Source organism: Urocampus carinirostris, chromosome 2, assembly GCF_059441175.1.
Source record: "Urocampus carinirostris isolate Australia breed hairy pipefish chromosome 2, RoL_Ucar_1.0, whole genome shotgun sequence".
Classification (NCBI taxonomy): Eukaryota; Metazoa; Chordata; class Actinopteri; order Syngnathiformes; family Syngnathidae; genus Urocampus; species Urocampus carinirostris.
The window spans coordinates 34,830,280-34,858,006 of record NC_142350.1 but is presented as its reverse complement, the minus strand read 5'-3'; the positions used below and the strand labels follow the sequence as shown (position 1 = coordinate 34,858,006).

Here is a 27,727-nt window from a genome sequence, read left to right as displayed (position 1 = left end):
CCTGTTCTGGTTCTGACAATTTAGTTTTATTTATAAGTTACATTAGGTATTTTGAGGACAGCCATTACGCTTATGTGTAAATGAGAACACCGGATTCTGCATTCTCACCTCTGCGACCCGGGTTCGATTCCCATTGCATCCAAAGTTTTGCGATCGTGATCAGCACTATTTTTCTAATATCAATGCAAAACCTTGTGTATATCGTGCACTAAAACTTTTAGTTTTTTTAGGTTAAAAAATGCGTTATACATGAATATATATGGTTATAACAGGAATAAAATGAAAAAACTTAATTTGTTATTGTTTGTTACCTATTTTGTGCTTTCTGTGTTTGATTTTATACATGACTTTTCATCATGCATCATTTGAATGAATGATAGCATTTGTATTTAACAGAATAGAATGGAATGTGTAAACGGCGAGCTATGTATGTAAGATTATTAATCTTCAATGTGGTTGGATACCTATACCACTATCATAGTAGGGGCACCATATCCTGTGGTGTGTCTTGGGCAAGTACAGCCTGGTGGCGCCCATTCCTCTCCAGGCCAACAAATGTTTCCATCCGGTCTCGTGGCCAAATGTGGAATGAATGTGGAACCGATTCCATTAGCTACGTTTGCTACATGGACTATGGCGCTCTTGTGTGAGTCTGCTTGTTGCTTTGGGCAGATGGGAAAGGGCAAAAACCAACATTACTGAGCAAAGAGGAAGAATTTGAAAAACGTTTTGCCTTCTTGCCATCATCTGCCCTTTCCCGTGGGTTTCTCGCTAGTTTTTTTCCCTTTACAAAAATGAAGTCTAAGTGTGGCATTGTGATAAATGTAATGTTAACCGAAAAATCTAGCTGTTTTTTAATCACATTTCAAGGTTTACCACTTGCTATCAAGCAAAGACGCTCACGGCTAATTAAAAGTAAGTGATCGCTAAAGGAATCATTGTGTTGCTCGACATGTTGTGTATGTGGACCTTTGCTCTAAAGTGCAGTTTTTCCCAAATTCTTTTGAGAAGAGGCAATTTTTTTTAATTGAAATATTTCGAGGCACACATCCGAAAAAAAAATCTAAAAAATCTTTCCACTTTCTTGATTTTTGTTTTTCTTTAACTACCATACAACCTACATTGGCAGTATAAAGGTTGTTTTATCATCTGTGTTCACAATGGCACCAGTTATTCATTTTGGTTAACAAATTTGTTGTAATTTTGGATTGAATGTATTCATACATAGTTTTTCTGAAATATAACCAATACAAGATTTACAATGAGCAAAGATTATCTGCCAGGACACGTTTTTTACAAGATTCTAACTTTTTTTTTTAAAGTGAAATTAGAAAAAAGAATTAAAATCAGCAAAATATATTGCAAGATTGGGATAAACTTGATTTATTTTATAATTTTCTTATTAATAAATTGATTTCCCCATACCACTGATAATTAGTATATAAAAATGGTAAATGGTCTGCAAAAAGGAAAATAGTAATCTGCTGCCACTTACTGATATGAATGAATGTTGCAGTTGCACGGTTGATAACTGTAAGAAAGCAAATACAGTATATACTGAACAATGGCATGCTTATTGGAAAGATAAAACTGGGCAATTTCCTGCGGCACACAAGACAAGCTGTCACAGCACACAAGTGTGCCACGGCACACTGGTTGAAAAACACTGCTCTAGTGTGCACACAGACCAAAACGGGAATGTTTTTAAAGGCCTATACTTTTACTTTTACTTGAGTAAATTTGTGAAGAAAAAAAACGTTGATTTTACTCCGCTACATTAGGCAACATTGAAGTCCTTACTTCGTTACTTAATAAATCCCCTCCACGCGAATGTGCTTCTGTCTGTCTCTGCTAAAGCACATTTATTATGACGGACACCTCTACCATGTTTAACCAATCTAACGTAGCAGCTTCGTCACGTGACCATATTCAACTTTAGCGGGGAGAAACGTTGTTAACGGATGAAACAGATGGAAAATGTCACGTAACAATATGAAAACACAGAAGAGGAGGAGCACCCCTGGCCTCACCTCAAAAGCATGTTCCCCTTAAAAAGGAAGCAAAACACCAGCTACAATATGTAACGTCTCCTTTGTTCCAGTTCATTGTTTTTTGCTTACGGATAAGATAAGTATTAGGGCTTTAAATGTGCTACTTGGTTCTACATGTGCTCAAATTATTTATTTGATTTATACTATTTTTTTAATTCTTTATTAGAGCTCTTGAATTTATGTTGATTATTGTAATCTGCTTAAATTAAATGTATTTATTGTTGATTGGATGGACTTTGATCATTTGATGATCTGATTGGCTGTTTTAAAAAAATCAATAACTACGACGTCGCTACAGTTACTCAGTACTTGAGTAATTTTTTCACCAAGTACTTTTTTACTTTTGCTCATGTACGTATTTGGATGACTACTTTTATGACTACTTGAGGAATATCATTCTGAAGTAACAGTACTTTTACTTGAGTAACATTTTTGGCTACCTCACCCACCTCGGACACAGGGACAATCGTACAAAAACAGACACTAATAGTTGTATTTTTCTCTAGTATAGGGTATAGTTATCTTACTTTCTCAGTATGTATTTTTGCTTTCTGTGTTTTAAAGTCGAATTTCAATAGGGTCATAAAATCATTCATGTTCGCATTGGTAAGAGTATACAGTAATGATCATTTCAAATGCAGTTGTTGAGTTTTAGTTGATACAGAGACACCAAACATACTCTTACCACTGAAATAAAATGAAGTTTGTGTCTGGTGAGACAAAGTGAGATTTACAAATAAATTACCGGTAAGCTGAACATTATTCATCATTTGACTTGCAAGGCAAGAAAGCAATATATAAACTTTAGCAGAAAAATATTGTATTGTCTTACCTTAACTTATGAATAAGGTCTATGTGCTGCTCTTTTTGAATAGGAGCATCAAAAGGTGGGTAATCTTCCATTTGGAAAAAAAACGTGCAATGAGAAAAACAATACTGGATTGCTTTACTTACTGTCAAGGGCACAGGTTTAGTCTTGGCATTGGTGGGGACACAGTCCATTTTTTAAGTGATCAAATCAAGTCACATTTATTTGTATAGCCCTTAATCACAAAAATGTCTCAAAGGACTGCACAGGATTACAATTACACCATTGCCTGATCTTAAACCAACATGCGGGCAAGGAAAAGCTCAAAACCTCAGCTTGAGGAAAAAAGAAACCTTGAGAAGGGGCCTCACAAGTGGTAATCCGCCTTCCAGGATTACCAGCGTGGAATAGATTTAGCATTGAGTCAGAGTACACAAACATAGTACACATGAATGAAAGAGAACACTAGGTAACATGTTGAAATTTGTCCGGAAAGTGCATGACAGCAACAATGCCTCAAGCCTGTAAACTAGTCCAAAAAGTCCATAACAGCAACAACGCTGCTTCCTATTGCTGGCAGCTGGTCGATGCAGGCGTCGACATGCTTCAGGTCAGACGCTGGTCCGCGGACTCATCTCGAATCATCCTTCTCCCTCGTATCACTACCAGCCAGGCCGTCGGAAAAAGACAGGACAATACAAAATATGAGGTGGGCATCAATCATAAGCTTTTGAATAGAAATGTGTCTCAAGTCTAGATTTAAAAACTTATAAGATCTTATCTCCGGAGGCAGAGCATTCCACAGAACCGGGGCCCGGATGGAGAACGCTCTCGAGCCTACAGACTTCTTCTAGAAATTATCACATGATACTGGTGGGGACAAAACTACGTCTTTGCTTGCTGTTAACTTGCTAATACTAATACTGACTCTATTGTTTGGAGCTGAGGTGTGCACCAAATCAGAATCTTTGGTTTAAGTGCTCCCCTCTGCCATGAGACAGAGAATAACGTGCCTCATGAAGAAAGTCATACCTTACATATTGCTCATTTTGAACCACAACACCAATAGATAGGTAATCCTCCATTATGAAATAGAAGTCCATCCAACGAGAAAAAAGGATGGTCAGCTTGCCTTGCTCTTGACCTCCTGATACTATAACAAATTCAGGTTTTTAGGGATGAGGTGTGCGCCAAATGGGAATCCTATGTCTCACTATCGCCCTCTGCCATGAGGCAAGAGAATTGTGTGCCTCACTCTGCATCTGCAGACGTTCAGCACACAACTAAAACAACAAAAACTGTGAAATTGAATGCAAAATTTTTTTTTACTGTGAATAAATTTGACAGTTTAATATATTTTTTATTTTATATTTCTATTATGGCAGGTAGGGCACACCTCCCCCCTCTCCTGGCTGCTTGTCAAAGACTTTCAAATAAGGGCTATAGTAGACACAGCCAGTGATACGGGAAAATAAATAAATATAAGTTAATTATGAAACAGCAATAAGTATCCAAATCATTGCAAAGCATAATCGATTGTTGACAATTCAATTGTAGTTGCATTTTCACAAGTGAGAGGGCATATCATATGTCTCCCAACACTGCCTAAATCTGTCATATGCATCAGTTGAACTAAAAAGAGAAATGTAGCTAATGCATACTTGAATCATGACAAGAGTTCTTGGTCACTGGTCAGGAGCAACTACTTTACTGTATCCCTACTTAATGACATCATAACACTGTTTCATTAATCTTTTTTTTTAAAAAACGCTACCAGGTCGAACTGATGCCGGAGAGCAATTCCCTTGCTGGTAATACAGTAGGAAGCAATAAAAGTCTCTAAAAGACATTTTTCTTTTTGGACACATAATGTCCCCACCTGCAATACAACACAATGTCTTGTTGTTCAATTATTTTTACACAGTTCTGTTTTGGCAAGCAGGAGAGTTTTCAAGACATTAATTGACGTAACCAACTCAAAACCTAAATAACCAGAGTAGCTAACTAGCTTGCTTTAGTGTGTTCATGCAAAGACATAGTGTGTGACTCATTGGCAACCAATAAAATTCAATGATTTATTTCTTTAAAGAACATTGTGTATGTTTTAGTGCCTCCTAGTGGTAAACAAATTATCTAAAAAACAATATTGATTTGAATTATAAGCAAAATTGTATTATATCATATAAAGACGCGTAGGTCGAGACATTTGTATTTATTTTAACTAACATGAAGCTCCCATAGAGGAAGCTGACATGATTGTATTTATCTATTTATTTATGTATTTGTTTTACTGGAACCATTTAATGAATCATTTATTATTTTATTTTTGGAGTAACCCTTTCATATTTTATTTCCAATCCAGGTTCATTTTTTTTTTTAAATCTTTCAAACCTTCTAGCTAGTATAAAGTGAAATATGTCCCAATTTATTATGTCCCAAATCCAAATGACGTAACATAATCGCGAGGAAGTTAGTTTTTAACACAAAAATATGAAAGCCGCAATGATGAAGGTGCTGTATCTGAGTCAGATCCGGAGGCTTCTTCCTCAACTGGTAACCATAGAAACCATGACTATATGTTTCATGTGGGGGAGCTAACTCAAAAAATAGGCTTGTAAAGATGGCTGAACTTGACCAAGACCACCCCCGGAAGTGTTGCCCTGACGATACAGGTGGTTAAGGAAACATGAACCGTGAATAACATAAAACATATTAACAACACAAGTGAGTTGTCTGTCCCCGTGTGCCCTGCGATTGGCTGGCAACCAGTTCAGGGTGTCCCCTGCCCACTGCCCGATGATTGCTGGGATGGGCTCCAGCACCCCCGCGACCCTACTGAGGATAAGCGGTGTAGCTAATGAGATGAGATGAGATGAGATATTAACAACATAAACATAACATGATATGTTGTCATTTTCGAAATGCATATCAAAATGGTATCCCTTTGCGCTAATCAGTAACATCAAATTATCGCTTGGCTTTAAAATGATCGGTGACACCTTCACATTGCTGCAAACAGATTATCCAAAATAAAAAATCATAAACAGTGTAAAAGTAGTTATTTACAGTTACTGGTTACCTTTACTAGTTACTTCATTTAAAAAGTAATTGCGCTACGCCCCTCCCCAGATTACTGACACCCAAAAGTAGGGTGTTACGCCAGGTACAAATTACAATCTACTAAATATACTCGCATTGAATCTGACCCCTTAAAACTGCTTACAAATAGCCACATAATAAAAAAAATAGAAAAACACATGCACACTGACCTGTGGAAACAGTGGCGCCTTCATATTTCTAGGCTTGTGCAATCTTGAGAGCTTGCAATCTAACAGTAATAATAATCCATATCCATTTTGTCTTTTGTCTTCAAACCACTAAAATGTTTCCTTCTCCATTTCTGGGTAATGTCTAAGACTTCTCTGTTTTTTCGCTCATCATGGTGTTTTGCAAAAATAATTCTATGTTTACTCCATAGGTTCCGTTGTTCCTGTATAAGCCAGGCTGTCACGAATCAGGGCAGGAAACAGGAAAGGAACCCAATAGCGAAACGTACCTACAATTTATTGGGGAGAGGAGGAGGGCGCGCACACTCGATCCGGGGTCTTTCGGGTCCCAAACGGCTCTACTAGGTTGTTTTTGTTGCTTTATCCTACATTACTAATGTAACAATGTGCACGGAATGTCTTAAAAAGGGGGAACAATGAAAAACCAAAAGACAAAAATGAAAAAAAGAAACAAACTGAAAAATGCAATAATAAAAGGAAAAAAGAGCGATAAAAGAAAAGCAAAAAAAACCTACATTTTTATATAAACACATTAACACTGAAAAAAACAGGAGATACATTTAAAATATTTATTAATCTACAAAAAAAAGGTGTAATACAAACCAATTTTAAATTTATAATCACCAACACACAGTCCCAAAATATGAATATTCACTGGTGACAAGAAAAAAAAAGTTGCCTGGGGGAAACCAACTGTTGAGATGGTGGGGAGAGGGTTGCCTTCATTCACTTCCAAGCCGGCTCATAGAGCCTTTTTGTTCGCGAACGACACGAGTCAGTTGCTATTGCATCCCCGAATGTCAACAGCACTGGTGGCTCACTTTTTTCGCAACACAAGCCTGATTTGCCTTTTCCCTTTGGCGCATTAATAAATATTGCATTGGTAATGTAAATGAATGGTAGTAGCTGTTATGAATGTGGACATGATCCGAAAAGACATGACGTAAACAACTAGGAGAAAAGCGGAAAACCGCTTTATTCAAAGTAACGCACCGCTTTTGACCGTCAGTAACCGTAACAGTGTTGTAACTGTGGGAAAATAATTGGTTAGATTAGCCTGTTACTGAAAAAAAATACCGCGGTTAAAAACACCGTTATTCCCAACACAGCTCGTTACAGAGAAAAGTAATTGCATTCCAAGAATGCAGTCCTTTATTACGCGTTACTTCCAACACCGGTCATAAACAAAGGAGCATCTTCCTGAATGTATGCCTAAGCTCGGCACTGCGAAAGGCGTAGATGGCAGGATCTATAAGGGCATGACTCATGAGTAACAACACATGGATCTGGAAAAATGATCGAAAACACTCGCAATACGGATCAGTTGGGCACACCGTTATGATAATGAGGTGGAAAAAGAAAGGTGCCCAACAAACGACAAACGCCCCAAACAGAATGGTCAATGTGAGGGCTCCTCTTATGCTGCTCCCCCGCCACCTCGGACGACATTTTTCACCTCTGCCCGAGGTTATGGCGGCAATCTTCCTGGCGTGGTTACGAGCCAGCATAAACATATAAAAGTAGAGGAAGCAGATGACAGCGAAGGATATCACAAACAGGACCACGAAGAAGATCATGATGAACTTGAAGTCGAAGAACATCACCATGAACATGGCTGAAACTCCACAGGTTGTCCAGATGACGCCTAACGTGGTCCCCATACGTCGCATCGTCATGATGTTGTGGTATCGGAGAGCGTGGAAAATTGAGACGTATCTGGAACAAAAAGCATACATAAATGCATCAATCAATTAATAAATGCATACTTAAATGCGGGGTGCATTGTTTGAGGTGTCGTCAAAAAAGTTGAAAGTCAAATATTTTCTCTATGCAGTTCACAAAACCCTTAACCTGTGGTGTTTCTAGGGCAAGTACAGCCTGGCGGTGCCCAAGCCTCTCCAAGTCGTTTTTGGGGGGTGTTGGGGTTTTCTCCCCCTCATGAAACAGACAGTAATGGTTTTCATGGTGACAAGCATAAAGAGAAGCCTCATTATCTGACTCAGATACATCAACTACATCAGCTGGTTGCCATTTTTTTCCCGGTGTAAAGCATCAACCGACGGAGTCGTGACAGTACTGATACTAGATCCTAAATCACTGGGGAAACGCTATTTTGTTCCGAAATTTTGAGCATCAAATCGTGTAATACGTATTCTTTGTATATTTTTGCTAGAAAACCAACTTTGTGTCAATGACGTTACTTCCTCGGCTGTTGTGACAGATTAAAGGATCAAAGGCTCTCTGTTTGGTAAATTACTTTGCATTTTTTCGACAAAAAAAAATTATAGTAAAAAAAATTCATAATACGTGACATAAATACATAAACAAAAAAATTAAATACAATGGTTCCACTAAAATCACATAAATAATTAAATTAAGTGTGTGAGTTCAAAGAGCTCTTGTGCTTTTTTCCACTGCCCTATCTACTTTTTCTTACTTTTAGTTGATGGTGGAGAATGATATCATGCTAATCCCTATAAGTTTTTTTAGTTTATTTTCGTTAGAGTAGCATTAAAATCCTAAATGTAAGAAGAAGCCTGATTCAAGTACACTCCAAACGCCAACCAAAACCCAAAGAAAGATGAAAAACATAGATTATTAAAGTGTGTCTAAAATAATCCTAAAGAAGTTTGACAGGGGCTGCAATAATGACACAAGCCAGAGGTGGCGGACGTGAGTAAAAATGTTCTAATTTCTTTACAGCTACTTAGGAGGTGGGGGATCTCCTTAAAACGTTGAAAGTAGAATATTTTTTCTATAAAGTATGTGTTAACAATATGAGGGACGGTGGGGTTGAAGAGTGATTTCATCTAGTTTACGTAACATGAGATTCACCTCGAGGAAGCTAACATGCTTTTCTGCCATCTTGTCTGCCACAAAAAACAAAAACCTTGTGAAAGTCTGGCCGAAAAAAGAAGAGTGCGGTTTGGTCACCTTTAGTGGTAGTAGATTGTATTTTTTCTTTTTACTTTGTTGCACTAGTTTATTGGTGCACAACACAACACAGTGATCTCTAGTGGTTAAATAGTAGATAGTGCCCCTTTAAAATAAAATAAAAATGGAGATATGCTTTCTTCACGTGAGAATAATGATCTGAATTTCTTTTTTGTACATGTTTAATGTACGCTGCGCGGCCTTGAAAGATAGTTGGCTGGCCGCAAATAGCCCCCGGTTTTAGTGTGGAGATGATTATGATAATGCATACCGGTCCACAGCGATGGCCAGGAAGCTGAAAATTGACCCCATGAAAGACATTACGAGTAACGAATCGATCACATCATCAAGCTTGGTCTCAGAAGAGCCTTCCCTCTCCAATTTTCCCACGTCAGCAAACATCAGCAGGACGTTCTCGCAGGTTTTGCTGAGGCTGGCGACGGTGTTGAAGCCGGCCAGGCTGCACATGAAGCCATACATGGGCGAGTGCAGGTTGCGGTTGTAGATGACGGCCATCACCACCAAGAGGTTCTCAATCAGGCTGAAAACACCAATGGTGAAGAAGACAGCCACTGGGACACTTAGCTCCGGGCAGTCGGATTGGTTCGTGGAGGTGTTCATGATCAAGTAAGGCCAAAGTTTCTTTTAAAAGAATGTAACTGAAAATATAAATTCCCGAAGTTTTACAGTGAAGAAAAAAAACATAATGTACGTATTATTGGCCTTCACATATGCACAATATTGTCTTTCGGGAACGACAGTCACAGAATTTCACATGATGTCTCTCCCCCAGATGATCTTATTTCAGTCCTGCATCTTTTAGGGAGTATGTGTTCTTTGGCTAGGTGGGTTCATCTTTCAGTCTGTCCATGTTTTAAATGTATCCGGTCATGTCACCTGCAAAAAGACAAGACAGTACAAGGGTGAGACTTTATAACAATTCTTCGTCCATTTCTCCATTGATTCTCTGATATCTACCCAGCTGGTCTGTCCCTCTGTCCAGACAGCAATCCATCTGCCCATTTATCCATCCATTCATTTGTTCGTAAATCAAGCTGTCCAATCCAGTACTCCATCCAACCGATGATCAATTCATCTGATCATCTGACCATACAACCGTCTATCTATATATAATACCACACACAATTCAATTGTCCATCCATCAATTATTCCATACGACTATCCTTTAATTTAACCATCTGTTTGTCTATATATCGATCTGTCCACCAGACTCTCCGGCCATACTGCCATTTGACCATCCATTCGACCATTTGTATCCATCCATATTTCTATCCATCCATCTGACTATCAGACCATCTGACCATACATCCATCTATCTCTCCATCATTCTACTTGACCATCCATATATCCATCCATCCATCTAGCTATCCATTATTCCATTCTATCATCCATCCATCTGACCATCCATTTGTCCATCCATCTCTCCTTCCATTCATCCGTCCATCTATCCACCAAGGACAGTCTTTTAATCCATGTATTTATTTGTTCATCTATTGAACCATCCATCTATCCATCCATCCATCATCCTCCATCCATACATCCATCCATACATCATACGTACATACGTAGGTACATACATACATACATACATACATACATCCCCCATCCATCGATCCATACATCTCTCTGTCAGACTAATTTCAAAGTACCAGTAGGACCACATATGTATGACGTAACATATTGAAAAGCAAGCTGCAAAAAGTATAGCTGGTGTTTTTTGTTTAGTTTCTATTACTCCAACTAATAATTCATAATCACAGCAAATAAAAGGTCTGTTTCTTTTTTTCTTGCTCATCAGAGCCCTATTATAATAACACTGTTGTTTGAGTGAGACTGCATGATGAGAGTATGCTTTCACTACGTCCTTCATTAATTTCACAAAAGGCTTGCATGCACAAAGCAACACATAAACGCTGCAGCCACCTGTGCATCCATTTTATTCATTTACTAGGCAGTGAGGTACAGTATTTACTATACTGTGTAGTCATAATAACCTTGTGTCCCACTTTATTGCATTACCACTCAACGCTGTATTCAGCAAGTTATACAACAATCATTCATGAATATTACCACATCATCAAGTAGATTTAAAAGCTTTTTTGTACATATCTATATTTTTTTGTGTAGCTTACTATTTTATATTTTAGTTCTATTTTCTGTAATGGCCCAAAATTGGAAAAGCGCTGAAAGGTTAAAGACCTGCAAACGAAATAAACCCAAGTAATGATTACAATAACTCACACAACATCCCATATCTGCTAATGGTTTGTCAAGATGCAAAATACTGTGGATCCCTTAGATTTAAGAACAATATAAAAGTGAACTCAGACGCTGTAAAAAAAACAATGCAATTTTCTGAATTCAATGAAATCTTTTTCAAATTGACGTAATTCCAGCGTTCTAACTTCAATGTATCGTAAAATAATTGATAGTAAGCTTACCTTGATTCACTACCATCTTTTAGGAAAGCCTTTTGGGAAATGACTTGCCTTCAATTATTACAGCCAAGGATGAACTGAAATGGACCAGTATTTTGAGAAAGTTGGTTTTTGATGGATGCATGCAAATATTGTTGTAGCCTTGGAAGCTTGCCTCACCAAGGCTGCAAAAAGTCATGTGTCTATGTGATGGTGTCCCCTACTTAAACACATGAAAATGTATATTTTTCTATAAACCTGGGCAAGCAGTTAACTTCTACTGCTTTAAGTGCATTTCTGCTTAAGGTATTGTTTCCATTTCTTTCCCTTTCGCCCCAAAATGTTTCTAATATTTTTAGATTGAGTGTATTTTGTGTACTATATGTCTTCTTTTGCCAGCACAGCTATCTCTGCGTCATCAGTATAATATGTATAAAATGGTGAAAAGGTACCACCAAGAAAAATGCGTAGATTTGGACCCCAGTGTCCCCGACATTCAAACAGCTGGCTACATTTTTTTCTTTCCTTTTTTTTCAGGTATTTCTTTTATATATCAAGGTACAATATTTATTCAATTAAATGGGAAAAAAAATGTATTACATTTTAAGTTTTTCAATTATTATTGTCAATGTAAGTGCTTAAACGGGGACATAATTCAATATTGTGCTTTGAATCAGTGTGTTTCAAAACTATTGGATAAAACGGTCCATTTAGAGCATTGAAAAACAAAGTATACAATGTACTTGTATGTTTGCCAGGGCGCCCAATTGGCCCCGCCCTTGTGGCGCCAGCTGCGGCTCGTTGACAGATTGGCTTCCCTGCTATTGAAAGCCAGTCCTGTCACTCCCCTTTTGTCAGTCCGTCTGCAAACCTCAGTGAATACTAGGCAAGTCTTTTTCGACCCTGACTCCCGCTTGTCCCGTTTTTTGCTCCCGTTTGTCTCCGGCTACGACCCTTTTTGATCCCAACCACGTCTGCTCTCCCGTCCCCACTTACGACCCATTTTGATCCCGACCACGTCTGCTCTCCTGTCCCAACTCACGAGCCGTTTCCAGCCCCGACCACGTCTTTCTCTCCCAGTCTCGGCTACCGACCAGTTTTCCGCCCTTGGTCACAATCCGAGTACAAAAGCGACTTGCTTCACACGCCCAACGAACACCGGATCGTGGGCGCAGCCCTTCCTCTCTTTCAATAAAACTTGTGGTTAACGTCACGTGAGCGTGTGTGCGGCACAAATTTGTGGTCATGAGATCGGACCTTCCTGTGTGGAGTTTGCATGTTCTCCCCGTGCTTGCGTGAGTTTCCTCCCACATCCTTAAAACATGCATGTCAGATTAATTGGCTGGTCCACATTGTCCCTAGGTGTGAATGAGCGAGTGAGTTGTCTGTCTCTGTGTGCCCTGCGACTGGCTGGCAACCAGTTCAGGGTGTCCCCTTCCCGCTGCCCGAAGATAGCTGGGATGGGCTCCAGCTCCCCCGCGACTCTACTGAGGATAAGCGGTGCAGATAATGCATGGACAAATAACAAACAAAGAAACATGAGGAAACTGGTGTCAGGAATTTTATTTTTAAAAGTTTTCACTGGATGATGTACCTCGAGATTTCTTATTCATGAAAAACAATGTGCCTCATATAATGGGCATAACCAACCCCTTTTAGTGGGTGCTCAAGTACCCCCAAGTTCAACCTAAAGCTCTCTATTCTATCAGTTCCATAGAGCACAGCGTAGCAGCAGATTGCCAGACAAACACGGCGGCAACCTCTGGGTTAGGATTCCACTATGTAAACACATTTTTACACCCATGATCTTTTTTATTAAAAAAAAAGCATTGGTATAGGAGTTCAGGTATTCTTTCTTCGTGTTTAATTCAATGTTCTTTGTATTTTCGTACTGAAGGAAGGTTTTTTTTGTACCACTAGAAGCACTAAATATTACACAGTGCGTCTTTAAGTGTAATGGAAAAAAATGTAACCTGCCAGACACTCTCGGTGTTCAGCACCCCCAAAGCTCTGAACCATAAATCGCCACTGCCTCATCTCAAAAAAGGTCGGAAAAAAATTCTTTTCTAAAAGCTTTGAATCGGTATTGAAGCGTCCTGCCTGAGAAAGGCAGTATTCAGCTGAGTGAGGTAAACACTGCCAAATATAAAAACGAAGAAGAATGATCTGTCGTCAAGGAAGAACCAAATCATAAATAAAGAGACTTCCGGTTTTAGCAAAAGGTTAGAATGGCCCAAGTGGCATTCACTACTCAGACGGGACAAAATGTAAAACAGTTCACATAACATGAGAGTGGACCGATGTCCCAGGGTGTCCATCACTTTTCATTTGAAGCCAACACGAATGATATTGCGTTGCGAATTGGCATGTAAGTACTCTTGTTCGTTAGCGTTAGCAGCCACGATGAAGTGGTAAGAAGCGATATTGATATAAATTATTTTGCCGTCCTGGTTTAAGATGATACCTTGTCACTGTCACTCCGATGTAATCTAGTTCTGGCAGTTATTTTAGCAACACCAAATAGGCTGTAATTCACACAATAATATACTGATAGTCGATTAAATGTGTATTTTTTTATTAATCTGCTGCAAGTGAATTTTGGACCTCTTTCGAACTCAAGAATTTGAATTGCTGGTGTCGAAGACCCACGGGTGCCTTTTCTAATGCATTTTATTTGTTATCGTTTAACAGTTTGGGCTGTGACGAATAGGAATTTCTGGACATGATTAAATGTCACAAACATAATCACGGTTGACGAATATTTATTCAATTCCCCCCACACCGCTTTATTAAATGTTCCTGTGATAATATGAGCTTTATATTACATATATCTCAATAAAGAAGAGCATTTTAATGGTCAAGAAGTAATTAATAAATCTCTATTAACTTAACATCCAGTTCATTTGATCAACAGTGGCAACAATGCAGAATTTCAGGCTGTTAGGTTAGATCCTTTTCAGTAGCAATGCATGGGTAAGGTAACAGGTCGTAAGGTCTTTGACTCAACTTGTCAGTACTAAAGTGCAAAATCGAACAAAGTGCTAGAATGAGGTGCACAGATGATAAAAGTGCTCTATTTTTAACTCACACACTTAAAGTGAATACAGCAGAAGAGCAGCTACATGTGTCTGCTTTGCTTCAAGTTTTAGGATTTCAACACATTTTAAAATAAATGCAGCTACCATCAGCACACAAATGTCTTTTCACTGCATGTTGACGTTTTTTCATTTCAGTCAAGGGTGGTCACAAAGGGGGGTGGAGAGAATAAAAGATGGTAAGGTTAAAAATATTCGCAATTAGGCAAATATGTCTAATCGCCTTAATAACAGACGTAGTTGACTATGTTTGGAGATGGCAAAGAAAAATATATGACTAATATCATTACTCCGAAGAGGTTGTGCACGTTTTTAAAGGGACAGTATGTATTATTTGCCCGCTAGATGTAGCTGTATTGTGTAGTGCAACTGAAAATGAGGACTATAAGGCACAAGAAAGAATGCAAACTATGCAGACTCAAAATGACCAAAAACCACCATTATTCTTTTACTTTTTTACCCAGCATTTAATGGGTTTTTTTGTTTTGTTTGTTTTTTGAGGTACCGGTAACTGTAAGATGGCTGACAACTATGTCATCTCCCTCTAGGTGAGGCGCATGATATGTCAAATAAATGTTGATTTTTCGACCTACAAGTGTTTTTAACAAGATGCATGTTTTTGTGATAATGTATTCTTGCTTATTTTTTTAAATCTATAAGTTTTTTTATGATTTAAGGCTTTTTTTACACTAGGACACACTAAATAATGCATACTCTTGCTTTAAGGGTACACACTACACAGTGATTCATGATCAATCAAGTTAGACCAATTTTGAAATTTTTTAACGGTCTGACAACCTTTTCTGTACCACAGACAGGTTCAAGGTCTGATAATATTTTGTGGCCTGGCCCAATGATAACATTTAGTTATAATAAGACTTAGAAAAAAAAATTATTATAGGCCTAAATGTAATCACTATACAACTAGGGATCTAGATGACATAAGAAAATTCTTTCAATTTTATCTTATGATCACACTAGTTTTACTCACGGTATTAGAGACCAATGTTAGACTAGGTTCACACTGCAAAGAAATTGGATATTTTTGCAGGGACCTGTATCTGATCTGTTAAAGTCCCATCTGTTGAAAACCTAGGCCACTTTCATATGTGGCCCTAAATCTGATACATCTCTGATCTTTTGGAATGCAACCACATATTAAACACCATGGTACCTTGAGTAAAAATTCTGTATTGATAAAATCCAAAACCTTCCCCAGTGGTCACAGCCATCTGGGTTTGATTTCCCTTGCATCCAATGTTAGCAAAAGTTGGTCAGCAATATTTGCAGCAACAGATCAATCATTGCGCAAATACGGTAATATAATACTGTGAGGCCTTGTGTTTAACATGCACCCGAACTTTGAGTTATTTTTTGGTATAAAAAAGTGCGTTAGACACAAATAAATACGATATATATGGTATACGCAAAAAATGGGGCAACTTTTTTTTCTTTCTGTGCAGCCCCGGTACCAAAAAACCCACGGCCCAGTACCGGTCCGTGCCGGGTGTTTGCTGATCACTGATTTAAAAGACAATTAAATTTAAATCAAATGATGTTGTGAACCGTTTGCTTTTCCCAGCATATGGTGAGCTTTACTGTAGCCAAAAAGTGCAGCAAACCAGCAGCAGCAGGCTTCTAACATTGATGAAGCATGAAGAGCCCAGTCCACAGATGCAGAGACTTGGAGCAAAGCCATGGACAAGCTTGGGCAGGGACCACCTTCTTACAGATAGAGCAGCGCATACCCATCTCTAAGGACGTTATCACTTCCTCTTCAGCTTCTGCAATGTGGTTCATCAAGGACGCCTGTGGGATCATTTGTGCTATCATCACGTGGTTGCTGGTCTTGTATGCGGAGTTTGTGGTGCTGTTTGTCATGCTGCTGCCCTCAAAGAATCTGACCTACAGCGTTGTCAACGCTTCTCTTTTCAATGTTCTGGCCTTTCTAGCTCTCGCCTCACACCTCAGGGCCATGTGTACTGATCCTGTAAGTATCTTATTGAGATGCCAGAATTGTTTTGTCAAAATAATCATATCCTGATTTAATGAACACTGCACTAAATTGATGATCGATAAGTTGTTCAGTGTTTGCTATATAATTTTATAAGACCATGGTGGTAGGATAGTCTTGGGGTGTCAAGGGCCGTGCTCCCCTGAAAGAAAATTTTGCACATTTTACATTCAAACCTCAATCTGGTGCATTTTTAGCTAGAGCTATGATAAACGTGTGCCCTTGTAGGAAATTGAAGCATAGATACATCAGTTATAAAAGGCAACGATACAGCAAACAAGTCACATCCACAAAGCATTGTGAACGAGACAGGAGTTTAATGCAAAAAATCCGCTTGTCCTCTAACTAAATTAAAGATAACTAGTGTTGTTCTAATGCTGATTCTGTACTTTTTTAAGATATAGTATCGGCAAGTTATCTGACCAAAGTCACAGATTTTAATTAAATTAAATGTAATGCTCATATCGCTGATTATTTAAATTGCGGTATTATATATCAGTACTGCTTCTTTTGCGATTGCGTCTGACAGTATTCAGGTTCTTCTTTATTTGTTTCCAGGAGGTTTTTGTAACGCGTAACTTATGAGATAGAGTAAGGCCCCCGTGTCCACGAAAACTTTTTCAGCTATTTGACTAATTCCTTCCAATGACAATGTGGTGCTTTTACGCTCTGTTGAAAACGCCGGCTGTTTGGCGAGGCTTTGACAAGGTTTCCTGCGTGCATTGCTCTGCGATAAACCTTTTTTCTGCTCCCAGAAGTTAATAAATGTAAACAGTCTTTGAAGGGCTCACCAGAAAAATAACCTGTAATAATTCTGACTTTAAATAAAAAAATAATAATCACCTTTTTGCCATATGTGTTAGAGAGACACATATTTGGATCATAACCAACCTGTAAAAATAAATACCGATCTAAAAAGTTGCCTATTTTTACAGGGAGCGGTGCCCAAAGGCAATGCAACAAAGGAATATATTGAAAGCCTTCAACTGAAACCAGGACAGGTGGTCTACAAGTGTCCCAAGTGCTGTAGCATCAAGCCTGACCGAGCACACCACTGCAGGTAAACATTAATTCATTCACAAGCTTCACTGCGTTCAAATTGATGCATTTGATGATGTTAATGGTTGAACAACACAACATGCTGTTTTTGGTGTCTCCTCAAAATGTACCATATTGAGGTTTAATATTTGTGCTTTACATTTATGGAGTCAAATTTGATGTCATAACCTGTATCAAAGTGTTTTGTGAAATAAAAATCATACATTTTTCTCACCTTCTTCTCTGATGGACTCTCCAAGTGTTTGCAAACGCTGCATCCGAAAAATGGACCACCACTGCCCCTGGGTGAACAACTGTGTTGGAGAGAATAATCAAAAGTACTTTGTGCTCTTCACTGTGAGTTGCCTACAATGATCTTGCATTCATAATGTGTTCGACATTCTTTCTTTTTTTCACTCATAAGTGATGCAATTTTCAACACTGTATGTGAAAATTATGTGATTTTAAAGTCAGATAGGGTCCTTAAATTTCATTTTCTTTTTATTCAGATGTACATTGCACTTATCTCTCTCCACGCTCTATTCATGGTGGTTTTCCATTTTCTCTACTGCTTTGAAGATGATTGGACAAGTAAGTATGTTTTGATTTGTTTTGTGTTTGTATTTCATAGTAAAAGTGTTTTTGTACCCATGGAATATTAAAACCAAATACTGATCCTTTACCTGAAACGTGATCCTTATTTTTACGAATTTTAGTATTATCATACCAAAACAAGTACCGTATTTTCATGATCATACTGCATAGTAGTGTGCCCGCTTTGAGACTGGGAGGTCGCTGGTTCGCGCCTCGGCCGAGACATACCTAATTGGTATAATGGCGGCGCCCTCTGTTGGCTGCGGCTGCATCGACTCGCTACAATGGGTCAGGTGTATCGACATTTCGTTCTGTGTACATTGTTACAAAGAATGACAATACAAAGGAAATTATTATTTATATTATAATAGGCACTTTTTTTGTGCGCAATTTTCAGTGTTGGTCAAAAATTTAGTAACTGAATTACTCTAAAGGAAAGGAACTACTTACCAGGGAAAGTAACTATTTCCGTTACTTTAAAATAAGTTATTTGTCAAATCATTTGAAATTTTCTGAGCAACATTTTCTATTCTTAACTTAAAGAGCAACAAATATCAACCGTAAACAATATAATCAAACAACAATCAGCAATAAACAACATAAAGTGAGTTTAATAAGTGGGAAAAGCATTGGAAAAAAGAAAAAATTACAAGATCGAATGTAAAAAAAAATATAGAAGAAAAATAATCAAAATTATATTTTATATAAACCATGCTTACACTGAAAAACACGCTACTAAAATTAAGATATTTATAAATCTAAAAAAAAAAAGATAAAATACCAATGTAGATTGGAAAAGTATGCTGATCGCGTCAGTAGTGTGCAAGGCTTAGAATGAGCATTTTGCATCTTAGTAAAACCTAATCGAGAAGAGGTTAATTTGATATGAAATACACCCTATTCTTTGATTTCCTATGAAATGCATATAACACAGCTTTGTACACGTGCACACTTTCATTAGACTTGCAGTTTCTGTATACTGATACACACATTCTTGTCCTTGAAGATAGCAGTTCATGTACACGTTCTATTCAATGCTCATTCTTCCCCTCAAAGTTTAATGGTGGGCTCTGCTTAACAGTCCACAACACACACACACACACACACACAAAACACGATAGGTTGCAGCCCTTTTATGAAGAGAATTAAATGGGGGGGTTTTTAAGGGTTATTGTTCTATCTTCGTTATTCATTATCCATTATCCGTTATCGGTCAGTTCATTATACGCTACAAAGCCTAGGAGCCGGGACACTTACTCTCAACCAAAAGGCTAAGCTAAGGTCCTAGCCCTAAAGCCTTGTTGCGATCATTGCGAATGCACCGTTCCCGGAGGTACTGCAATACCGGGCCGATGCGTGGTGTGGACAGAGCAAGCTCTTATTCCATCTCCGGAATGCAAAAATCATTTGCGAGCATTACTCTCGGCCAGTTTAATGTGCACCTTATAATCGTGAAATTACGGTACTAAACGTCTAATCCTTCTTATTTATAAACTCTGTAACACTCCCTTCTATAGTACATCCCTAAGCAAATATGAATACATAGCACCTGTTAAAAATCCCTAAGAGGCAATACCTTAGAATCTAGTTAAAACTCTCATGAGCCTCTTCTTGTCCCTCGTGCTTTTCTTCCTTCCAATCCTCATTTCCCAGAGTGCAGTTCCTTCTCTCCACCAGCAACAGTCCTCCTCCTCATACTCCTGTGCTTTGAAGGCCTCCTATTCCTCATCTTCACCTCTGTGATGTTTGGTACCCAAGTCCACTCCATCTGTACTGATGAAACCGTGAGTAACCTATTTAGTTACAAATACCGTGTTCATTGACACTTCCTCCCTTCATCTGTACATTTCTCTTCCTAATTCCTTCCCGAATGTCGTTTTACTCTGCTACTTAAAAGGTGAACTATTAACCACCAAGAGAGTCATTTGTGTAATTTCTTTGGCACAGAAATATCGGAATTGATGTTATAAAATGTTTTTCAAAATTTCCATTATAGTTGATTGTAAAGAGTGGTGTCAAAATGATCATGATTTTAATGTTATAGCAAAATTTTTTAACAGTCAATTAATGTCTGCCCCTGATTTTGCAATCTTTCTGATCACAAGGCAGCAGACTGAGTGTCTGATTAGCTGTATCCTTGTGTGAATTTGCATCGATGAGTGCACTACACTTCAGCCTACACTTGCTGTTGGTCTTATATTGTTCAGAAAGTCCACTGCACATGATTTCAACTTGTTGAATTTTTACTTGTAATACTTTTAAAACGCATAATGAACTCACACACATGAAAAACTAATGCCCCCAGTGGCTGAGAATTGAGTTTAGCGCCCATCAGGCACAATCATGTAAGTTTCAGAGGAAAATTAGTCCTTTAGGGAATATACCTCAACTATCAAATTTTTGGGGCAGTTGTACTGTAGCGTAATGCAGTTTCATAATTTGGTATTACTATGAAATACTGTAAAATAAGTGTATCAAACAAAAATTGCTGTAAAATGACCAATGTATCTTTTCATTATATTTTTTCCACTACATTTAAATACACAGTTAAGGCTGCATAAGGTAAACATTTTTCCACTTCTGTGACGTGTGGTCTTCAACCGCCTAGTTCATGTCTTAGTATAATTCTGATGGTTATTTGGTTGGCTTGGAAAATGTTTATATGGATGTTATACATCCATAAAAGTTATCACTGGAAGACTAGATACGAGTAACAAAAACACCATTAAGAATTGCTCGAGGTCAATTGTCCCATCTCCTAAAAAAAGTCTATCCTCAGTTGATACTAAAAGTAAATTATTTTTCTTCCTCCACATTTTTAATTAACATCTTTGTTAAGAGATGGGGTCAGTAAAACAAATGCTGGAGTTGAGCAGTTCTTTTGAGGTTTTTGTTCTACTTTGTATACACTATGAATCAACAGAACATATCCCGGGTATGTGAATAGAGCAAGGCTGTATAGTTTCACGATTGTACAGTCAAAATGGCTAACATAAGCTTGTATACCAAGAGGGCAGGCTATGACAAACACGGAACATTTGTCCAAAGACCCTAACAAACACCAGCCCTTTGTCTTGACTGGGTGTGGCAGGTGTTGATAAGACTGAAGGCCTTCTCCCAATGGCAAAACAAAACATCATTTGGAAGACTGTAGAGAATATTATACCAACTGAATGAATGGATACATTGAGAAGTCAAGTGATTACACAGAGAAGTACCAACACCCCTCGCTACCTCGCGCTTCAATCATTGCTGGTTCACTGTTTTGCGAAGAAAAAGAGTAGTTTAAATAAAAAAAACAACAGATGCTTCCCCTACCATGGAGGAACATTTCGGGCACGCAAGGTTTAAGCCAACTGACCATTCAATTAATGGTTCCGTACTGCATCTCGCATTTGCGCTTGTGCCTTCCTCGTGCCACCTGCCAAACTTGTTGTTTTCTCTCTCTCCCCTTTACTCTCAATCCACAGGGCTTTAATCAAATTGCGGAAAAAAAAGACTAATTTAAAATAAGAACTCTGTTTCAATTTGTTCTCTCTCTCACTCTTTCATTCTTAATCGGTAAGTCGGCAGGTCTGCTCTGATAAAAGCCCTAGGGGGGGTGGGGAAATTGTGACAAAACTTTGTGGATTTTTAATTTTTGTGAGTTGTCCAGGTCTCAATTTACCGCAAAAACCAAGGGATCTCTGTAAATGATCATAACTACACTCGTATATATTTACAATTATAAGCTGCATAAATTACTCCTAAATAAGTAAAGGAGATAAAATAGACAGAAATAATGAAAAGGTTATAGCTGAAAACATGAATATATATCAGGGTTCATGCAGGTGCTTGAAATCCTTGGAACTGCTTGACTTTTAATGTCGTTTTCGAGGATTCAAAAGTGCTGCAATTTTGGTTGAAGTGCTTACAACTGCTTGAAATCGTTGCCATATTTCTCAACAAGTCTGCTTTAAAATGCCACAGACTCTGCTCTCTGGTGTCTTTGGTTAGCCATCGCAATTCCTCTTCCCTTGTGATATTCGGCATTTGTTTGTGTGGCATTGTCCTATGACGCGTCATCCCCTAAGGGTCGGGCCCAAGAGGCCAGGTGCATGCTGTAACTAAACAGGGGTACTATGAAATGTGTATTAGTACAAAAATTATTTATCAATTATGGACATTTTTTATGGGCCATGCAAAAAATTATGGTCGTGTTTCACAGTGGTAAATTGTAATGGGAAGAACTTCCTGCAACTGAAAAATCTACATAATACTGTCATTGTTTCCCCAACACCTATATAGGGAGAAATTTGTCTTAAAAATATTTACACACATAGTTAGGATCCACAAATATATTATATTTACTCAAGATCTAAGAGTCATAAGTAAATCGCAGATATATTGCAAAATCCATGATTTACACCAGATTTCCTCTTTAATGGTACTGGATGAATTGGAAACTTGGCTTTGAAAGTCCTTAAAAGTTTCTTAAATTTGGCCATGTAAAGAGTGTACAACCCCTGTTATGTACATTTCAATGTTACAATAATGCCAATTTGATTATTTCGGTCACCCGAAAAGTTAACAATTATATAAGGATGTGATATGTTTATCATGGACCTCTGAACAGGTCAAACTGCCTTTTTCAATGTGGCGTCATGCGCAACTGCAGCTTGCTTATTTCTTGTGTCTTGACAAGTTATTCTTTTTGTGTGAAGGTAAGGCAGCTCAGATTCCAAAGAAGAAATTATTACGTGCTGGCGATCAACTCTAGATTAGAATTAAGGGGAATTTGTGGCTATATGTCATAGTTTAGGTTTATGAAGTGGGTTCAATATTTTTTCGAATAGCCCAACGATCCTGATCCAGCCATTTTGGCATGTATCATACTACCCAATACCGATCAGGCCATTCCTAACTATTATATACATTATGAAAAGAACATTATATTTAAAATAAATATAACATTTAATAAATATGGTTCAATTGAGTTTTGTAAATTGAATGTATTTATGAAAGTTTTTCTATTGCTGATTCGCATAGTTTTTGTACATTGCCATGAAAACTATTCACTCTATTTCATACATCTCATGTTTGCTTAGTTTTCAAGATCGTTAAACTAAACCTTTTGAAATGGGGATTTAATTCACCAAGGGACAAAACAACTAAAATGATTTTAATATGGCTGAATCACATTTCCCAGTTCATTCTTACTATCAACAGCCGAAGTGTATTTAATTAAGAAATCACCTTGAATAGAAACATTTTGTTAAATGAAGACAGCGTTGTTGTCACATGAGTTTTCCATTGGTTCCAGTGGGCAGCCAAAGCACATTTTGATCTTAAATAGATTGAATCATCTGCTTCACTCTTGTTCCATGAGCCCTGTATTCATCTAAATTGCCATGTTAAAAGTAGTTTGGCCATATTCAATCAAATAATCCTTATTTATTCATGTATTTTTGATACAGGTTTTTTCTCATGGATTGAATGAAGTGGTGGATATTTTTAACTGGAGTTTGTTACCAGTATTTCGGAGTAGCCGAAAAGACAAACAAAAAGCAGGTTGATGAGATATATGGAGGAATAATGAAGTTGTTTTTATTACCGTTACTCCAAATCTTTCTTCAGGATATGTTCCACACTCAAAAAAAAAAGAGAAAAAAGGCAATACTAAAATGTATACTAAAATATCATTCTAAAATCTGTATCCCACAAAAAGTACTACAAGTTTTATCCATGTTCCAGATTTTAAAATAATCTAGTTTGTTGCTACTTAAAATTTTAGAACAACATTTTTATAATAATGCTGCATCTTATAACTCGGCAATGTTCACCCAAAGTACAATTTACAAATCACCTTAATATCCTATGAGTTAATATTAAAAATTGATGTGGTAAATTGTATTGGAATACAGTTGTGTTATGTGCTTATTTTTAATGCACTTCTTCTAGAGAACAGCAGTTACATATTGTGATATTTCCTACAGAGTAGGCCAGCAGCTATTCTGTTTTTTATTATATAAATTGGATTTATTACCATATATTTTATAATTACAGGAGACAAAAACAACGATGATATTAAGGAATCAACTCTATTAAAATTTTACACAATCAACATTTTCAGACAAATCACCATTCAACTCTGCAATCTTAGCTGCTAAATCTAACAGCAGCATGGGCAAAGCTAGCTGGTAATGCTAGTAGTCAAGTCTGAGAAGCTAGTTGCTAATACATTTTATACTTCTGTACTTATTCTATTGTCTGCAGTATTGAAAGAAAAAAGAACAAATTAACTCTTAAGTAATTTTTTCTTTTCCAAAAGTTATTCTGTGACTGCTTCCAAGAATTTGAAGTAGCTATTTGACAATGTCTTTCTATTATTCTTGATATTATGATTCTATTCATTAATCTTCATTTTTCCTGACACTGTCGTCCATCTGCAATAGTATTATTCATCCTGGATATTTTAATATGACGATAACTATTGACTTGATTAGAAAATTGCATATTTTGTGCAACAATAGCTGTCAAGGAGCTACAGCTTGGCTAGCTAATGTTTCAAAATGTGAGGCTACACATGGTTTGCTTGAATAGTTGCTTCTGAATAGTTAAATAGTCTTTACTTCCATGTCAGTGAGTAATCTATTGACCCTTTGCACACACGTGTCCTAACCACGTGACGACAACATTACGGATGGCAGTAACCTGTAGTAAACAAAAGCTATACTGTTCAACATAATTGGCAATGAGTAGTGAAACGAATATTGTGCATCTGTCTGATGAGGTGGCTCACCTTGTCGGAAAGCACAAAAAGCGCTATTTAGAGAAATTGAGTACCGACCCATTCCTTCCTCCTTCTGACATATTCACACATCTAACAAAATCGTCCTTCACGATCTGTACCACTATATTGTGCATTGTATATCCTCATACACCTGTGCTGATCTAAAAGTTTATAAAAGTCTGGATGCTTACTAGTTCTTCATAGCTGGTACGCATTACTGTGGTTCATTTTACCGACAAATGCATCCCCAGCGTGAACTGTCCCTCTTGCTCAAACATTACTAAAAAGACTTTGTATCAAAATTTGGGGGGAATGTAATAAAAGAATAAAGCACGGGGCATTTGCACCTTGTGTAGGAATCATTTTCAAACATGTTGAAAATATTTACTGGCGGAATGATGATTTATCTTCTAAAAGTTTGTTTTTCGTTGATAATTTTACAGTTCACTTCGGCATAAATCGCTTTATGGTCGGGAACGTAACAGTGTTCACTACATGTGATATTCCGAAGATTACCTCCCGAGCTACTGCTCGTCTTGGGATCAAGAGGTTGCAGGTTTGATTCCCAGCTCCTCCGTGTTAAATGTCAAAGTGTCCTTGGGCAAGACACTGAATCCCTAATGCTGCTGACAAGCAGGTAGTTGCCTTGCATGGCTGATGCTGCTATCGGTGTGTGAGTGTGTGTGAATGGTTAAGTGTGAAGTACATTGTAAAGCGCTTTGGGAGGTCTTCATTGACTTGAAAAGTGCTATATAAATGTAGATTATTTATAATTACATTTTGAATCGTTGCTTAATCGTAATAAAAGCAGTTAATTTACATAGTTAGAAATAGCAACTGTAAGACACTATATAGCTAACTGATTTTATTGTTGTTGTTTTTATTTTTGCCGATTGAATTGAGTGTCTTTAATGTGACTCGTATATCCATCCATCCAATATCTGCACCGCTTATCGTCAGTAGAGTTGCGGGGGTGCTGGAGCTCATCCCAGCCATCTTCGGACCGTAGGCAGGGGACACCCTCAACTGCTTGCCAGTCGTAGGGCACACAGAAACAGTCAACTTACTCGCTCTTTCACCCATGGGGACAATTTAGACCGGCCACTTGACCTCACATGCATGTTTTGGGGACTGTGGCACGGGAAGAATATGCAAACTCCACACTAGAAGGCTGCTGTAGTTGGACTTGAAACCTGAACCTCCGCACCATGGGGCTGCGGCTAACCACCCATCTGCCGTGCCGCCTCCACTGGTACCCACTTAACAAGAAATTGCTCGGAAATGCATCAAACATACCTTGTAAAAAATGTTCGCTGCAAATCCTGGAATACTTGAGGGTTGCAAGTGTTAACATCAATCCCTTTGTTTAATTTGCAGATAAACATCGGCATCTTCTGTCCTCATCAAAAAAGATACAATTACAAATTGGGCTTAGAACCTTGCCAACCGCACAGCGATAAATCACCATCGTAAAAAGTGGTAGTTATATTATTATGTTGTCGTTATTGATATTTGTTCCAACTCAAATCCTAATTTAAGTACTGTCCGCCAGGCTGCTTCTGCCATCCGTCATGGCTCTCATTCTGCCAGGAAGGGCAACATGACATCACGTGCAAGGGGTCAATACTTTGACATGAATCATTGATCGAGGATGAAAAGCTTTGCTAATTCTAAAGGGCAAGACAATTAAACTTCCCGTTATGGAAAGATAACTCGTTACATAAGTTCATTGGTTGCCAAAAAAAGACCCTTTAAAAACAATATATTCATATCATCAATATTTATACAATGAGATCATTTTTATACGTCGTACAGTAGGAAATGTGCCGATACAGTCTTCATTGGACCATCAGTGAGCTTATTTGAAGCTAACCCACATAGGCCAAGTCCAGTGTTTTTCGACCAGTGTGCCAGGATTCACTAGTATGCCGTGAGACCTTGTCTCGTGTGCCACTGGAAATATCCCGATCTTTGAAAAAAAGCATGCCATTTAGTAGCCGGCGGCAGGGTAAAGAACACTCCGACTGAAGTCTGGTTATCTTTTGTTTTTAGGGCATAGAGCAGTTGAAAAAGGAAGAGAGAAGATGGGCTAAAAAAACTAAGTGGATGAACTTGAGGGCAGTGTTTGGCCACCATTTCTCCTTACTCTGGTTTAGCCCGTTCTCCACCCCTGACCATGGCAAGGCTGAGACGTACCAATATGTGGTTTGAAAGGGAGAAACGCGTCTTCACCTAATCACACTAAGCAGTTGTGCAGTGTCTGCGGACAGCTTCAAAGCTTTTCTGTGTGCTTCATGTCCAACACTTGTTTAGTTTTTACTTTAAGACACCTTTCGGTAATCGTTTTTGATCACTCACAAATTTGATTCTATCCAAATACCAGTTTTTCGCTCTTCCGGATTATAAGGCGCCCACCCAAAAATGTGTCTTTTGTGATATTTTTTTCCCAAAAGGTCGCTTACGACTTAAAACAATAGTAAGGGCTAGGATTTCACTAAATATAAAAAAGTACCATATTTTGGCATCGATTGATCAGTGAGTTCAAGTATATTCCTGATCACAATTGCAAAAATTGGATATAACATGTATCGAACCCGGATGGTGGCGGGGAGAGCGCCACATCCTATCCACTAGACTACTAGGGATACAGATGACATTTGAGAGGACATTTGGTTTTATGTCACTATTCTAACCAG

At 38.0% G+C, this 27,727-nt stretch overlaps 2 protein-coding genes and 1 pseudogene across 5 annotated transcripts in view; 1 reads left to right on the top strand and 2 right to left on the bottom strand.

Moving 5' to 3' along the window:
• Window positions 1-7,324: 7,324 nt before the first annotated feature.
• mc2r (melanocortin 2 receptor) lies at window positions 7,325-9,701 on the bottom strand. Its single transcript, XM_088327930.1, has 2 exons — window positions 9,352-9,701; window positions 7,325-7,862 (listed from the first exon to the last, which is right to left on the bottom strand). Exons 1-2 carry the CDS (start codon window positions 9,699-9,701, stop codon window positions 7,325-7,327), a joined length of 888 nt encoding a protein of 295 aa, XP_088184056.1.
• Window positions 9,702-13,705: 4,004 nt separating this feature from the next.
• LOC148371731 (palmitoyltransferase ZDHHC3-like) overlaps window positions 13,706-27,727 on the top strand; it is a 28,083-nt gene continuing 14,061 nt past the window's right edge. The window contains exons 1-7 of one of the 4 annotated variants that reach the window (XM_088326293.1): window positions 13,706-13,740; window positions 15,115-15,161; window positions 16,196-16,603; window positions 17,563-17,687; window positions 17,926-18,022; window positions 18,175-18,256; window positions 19,913-20,043. In XM_088326293.1, the coding sequence (XP_088182419.1) occupies window positions 16,268-16,603; window positions 17,563-17,687; window positions 17,926-18,022; window positions 18,175-18,256; window positions 19,913-20,043 (771 nt within the window). In that variant the 5' untranslated portion in view covers window positions 13,706-13,740; window positions 15,115-15,161; window positions 16,196-16,267. Of the gene's footprint in view, window positions 13,887-15,114; window positions 15,162-16,195; window positions 16,604-17,562; window positions 17,688-17,925; window positions 18,023-18,174; window positions 18,257-19,912; window positions 20,044-27,083; window positions 27,421-27,727 lie in introns of those variants that run through there. The other 3 variants (XM_088326294.1, XM_088326292.1, XM_088326291.1) reach the window with 3 other exon arrangements.
• LOC148371732 (U2 spliceosomal RNA) lies at window positions 19,578-19,668 on the bottom strand (annotated as a pseudogene).